The sequence below is a fragment of the Triticum dicoccoides genome, chromosome 5A, assembly GCF_002162155.2.
Source record: "Triticum dicoccoides isolate Atlit2015 ecotype Zavitan chromosome 5A, WEW_v2.0, whole genome shotgun sequence".
NCBI classification, from domain to species: Eukaryota; Viridiplantae; Streptophyta; class Magnoliopsida; order Poales; family Poaceae; genus Triticum; species Triticum dicoccoides.
This window is the reverse complement of record NC_041388.1, coordinates 651,132,296-651,135,133: the sequence shown is the minus strand read 5'-3', so window position 1 is coordinate 651,135,133 and position 2,838 is coordinate 651,132,296. Positions and strand designations below refer to the sequence as shown.

General features: G+C 50.0%; 1 protein-coding gene across 1 annotated transcript; it reads left to right on the top strand.

Moving 5' to 3' along the window:
* The first annotated feature begins 286 nt into the window (after positions 1–286).
* Positions 287–1,229, top strand: LOC119298278. The gene has a single exon (XM_037575742.1). The coding sequence runs from the start codon at positions 498–500 to the stop codon at positions 984–986; it is 489 nt and encodes a 162-aa protein (XP_037431639.1). The 5' UTR covers positions 287–497; the 3' UTR covers positions 987–1,229.
* Positions 1,230–2,838: the final 1,609 nt, after the last annotated feature.

The window sequence follows — 2,838 nt, the reverse complement described above, 5'->3', positions numbered from 1 at the left end:
AGACCCAAGTCGTCAAGTCCTGAAGAATAGCTTAGCTAAGCCAAAAGGCTTTCCAATCAGTGGGACAAACATGAACTCAACACCTCCTTTGGCAGCCCCATTTGTCGTTGAAGCCGAGTTGATAATGATGCACCATCAGCTAGCTGCTCATTATTCATGGGTGGAAAGGCTTGTAATCAATCAATCAATCAATCAATCAAAGATTAAACCAAGGCTACCAACCCACACGCTCATATTAACCCCATTATCAAAACCCTCGAGCTTCCAATCAGTCTCCCCATAGTAATACAAGAATCTATAAGGTGCCTTGAGATCCAGCCTAGCAGAAAGTCAAAGCCTCACTGCTTATATAATGCTTCCCCAGTTGATCTGAGCATCGTGTGATCGTGTCACAACTCACATGCACCTTGTCTAGAACCTAGGGAATCCAATCCGGTGTGGGCTTGAAGTTGCCGTGAGGGTGAGATTCCGGCGGGTCGGAGAGGGCGAGCAACAGCATGGACTCGAAGCAGCAGCTCGCGCTCCGGCCGATCTCGACCAAGAGAGGCTCCGGCGGCGACGGCAGGGCGGTGCTGGCGCGGGAGCCGTCGAGCCTCACGAACGCCTCCTTCAGGGTGTACTACAGCCTGCGCGCCGGCGCCGGCGCCGTGCCATTCCTGTGGGAGTCCGCGCCCGGCACGCCAAAAAGGGGCGCGGCCGCCGTCTCCCCAGGAAAAGAGGCACGCAACGCCACGATGGCGACGACGCGGGCGGGCGGCGGCGCTGCCGACGTGGGTGGTGGTGCTACGCTGCTGCTGCCGCCCATCTCGCCGCCACCGTCGTACCAGTCCCAACTGAAGGGGAAGAAGGGGTGCCGGCAGAAGGCGCAGTCGTGGCCGGGAGGCATCGTGAGAGCGCTGCTCGGAGTGCTCTGTACGAGGAAGAGACGCCGGCGGTCGGCTCCGCATCCCGCCTCCTATTATGGTGAGCTGCCGCTGCATTGCTAGTTTGTTCGCCACCGGACTAGTAGCTAGGAACGAATCAATCAGAGCGGCGAAATGTCTCCCGCCCGTGAACGGCATTGGTAGATGATGTTGATACTGTAAAGAATGCCTTGTTGACAGCTCTAGTATCACCGGTTATCTATTGAGCATAATGATGATACATCAAGTTAACAGTAAAATAAAAAAAAACTAGGCAAATATTTAAAAAATCTGAACTTCTTTTTTCAATGAAGATGTTTGAGTGCATGATGTCCGCGCCAATTTTCAGTGTGATTAGATATCTGAGTAACTCTCAGCAGAAAGATAAATTTGGGGTATGAGAAAAAGTTTATTGTTTATGCACTGTTTGGACCGATTTTTTTTCCTGAGAGCTACTAAGATCTTCAAACACACTAAAAATTGGCACAGACCACATGCACTCAAACATCTTCCATGCAAAAAAAAGTCAGCTTTTTCTGATTTTTTTTATTTTTATTTTACTGTTCATCAAGATCAGATGAGCTCGAGTGCAGAATCTCTACTCCTAACTAGTCTCGCTTTCAGGTTTTTTCGTCCCACCTTTCATGGTTTTTTTGGTACCTCCTCCCACCTTCGCTGATCTTTTTCGTAGATTTTTTTTCGTCCCCTCCCCTGACTTCATCGGTTTATTTTCGCATCACCCTCTCACACAACGAAAGAAATCTGAACAGATCAGAACTTTCCATACTGGTGCAAGTTATTTAGTAATGTAAAATCAATCACGAACAATCTCTAAAGATCAAATCGAAATTAATTAACCTTACCTTAAATCACTCAATCACATTAATTAGAAAACAAATAATTGATTTTTAGAAAAATCGCTCAATCACATTAACCTTACCTTAACTCACGGATGGTAATCAATCTCCAAACAAAGGAAACAATACATCGAGGGAGCAGTAAATAAACTCCCTTTCTTATGACATGTATATGATCTTCCCTTCCCTCTCCGTTGTCGAGCGTTCTTGATTCTCGAGGCCGATGCTTGGGCTGCGTCACTGGGTCGCGACGGTGTTAGAGGTCGAGGACGGCGAGGCCGGGTGCCGCGGCATCGCGTTGGCCGCGGCCGGTGAAGGGGGCGAAGAAGGGCGGCTTCCCTGGCCCTGGCCCTGGCCGTGGCCCTGGGAGTTGGTGCGGTGGAAGCGGCACTTGAAGGACCCGGCGTGGGTGGCCGGCGCGCAGACGCACTTGGAAGTGGGCCTGTGGCCCGCGCCGAACGGCACCGACGCCGACCCGGGCCACCTCCTCCGCGTATTCTTGGAGCTGTGGCTAGCCGATTTACATGAAATTAATTCTTTCGGTTGTGGTGGCAAATATAATACACATAATCCATATTGTTATGCACTAGCATGTGTGTGTGTGAAATAGATGGATTATGGTCCCGCACCCAATAAGATGGATGTGTGTGTGTGTGTTAGAAAGAGAGTGGGAGAGGGAGAGAGAGTGAGGAAGAGGGAGGGAGAGAGTGTGTGTGAGGATTTGATGTTAAAAAAGGTCACCAATGTCACTTGATATGTATGAGAATATTAATATTAAACTCTTAAAATTAATGTGGCCCCGTTGCAATGCACGGGTGTTCTTTTACACTGGTAGAAAAAGGGTCTGTTGTCCCGGTTCGTAAGGGCCTTTTGTCCCGATTCCTGAACCGGGACTAAAGGATCGGTACTAATGCCATGTCCCTTTAGTCCCGGTTCAATCCAGAACCGGGACAGATGGGCCTCCACGTGGCCTGTGCGTGGAGCCCAGGCAGGAGACCCTTTGGTCCCGGTTGGTGGCACCAACCGGGACCAATAGGCATCCACGCGTCAGCATTTCTGTGGCTGGGGTTTTTGTTTTT

Bases quoted from the DNA above. Each gene is read 5' to 3' on its own strand.
- LOC119298278 (XM_037575742.1), top strand. From the start codon at position 498: ATGGACTCGAAGCAGCAGCTCGCGCTCCGGCCGATCTCGACCAAGAGA.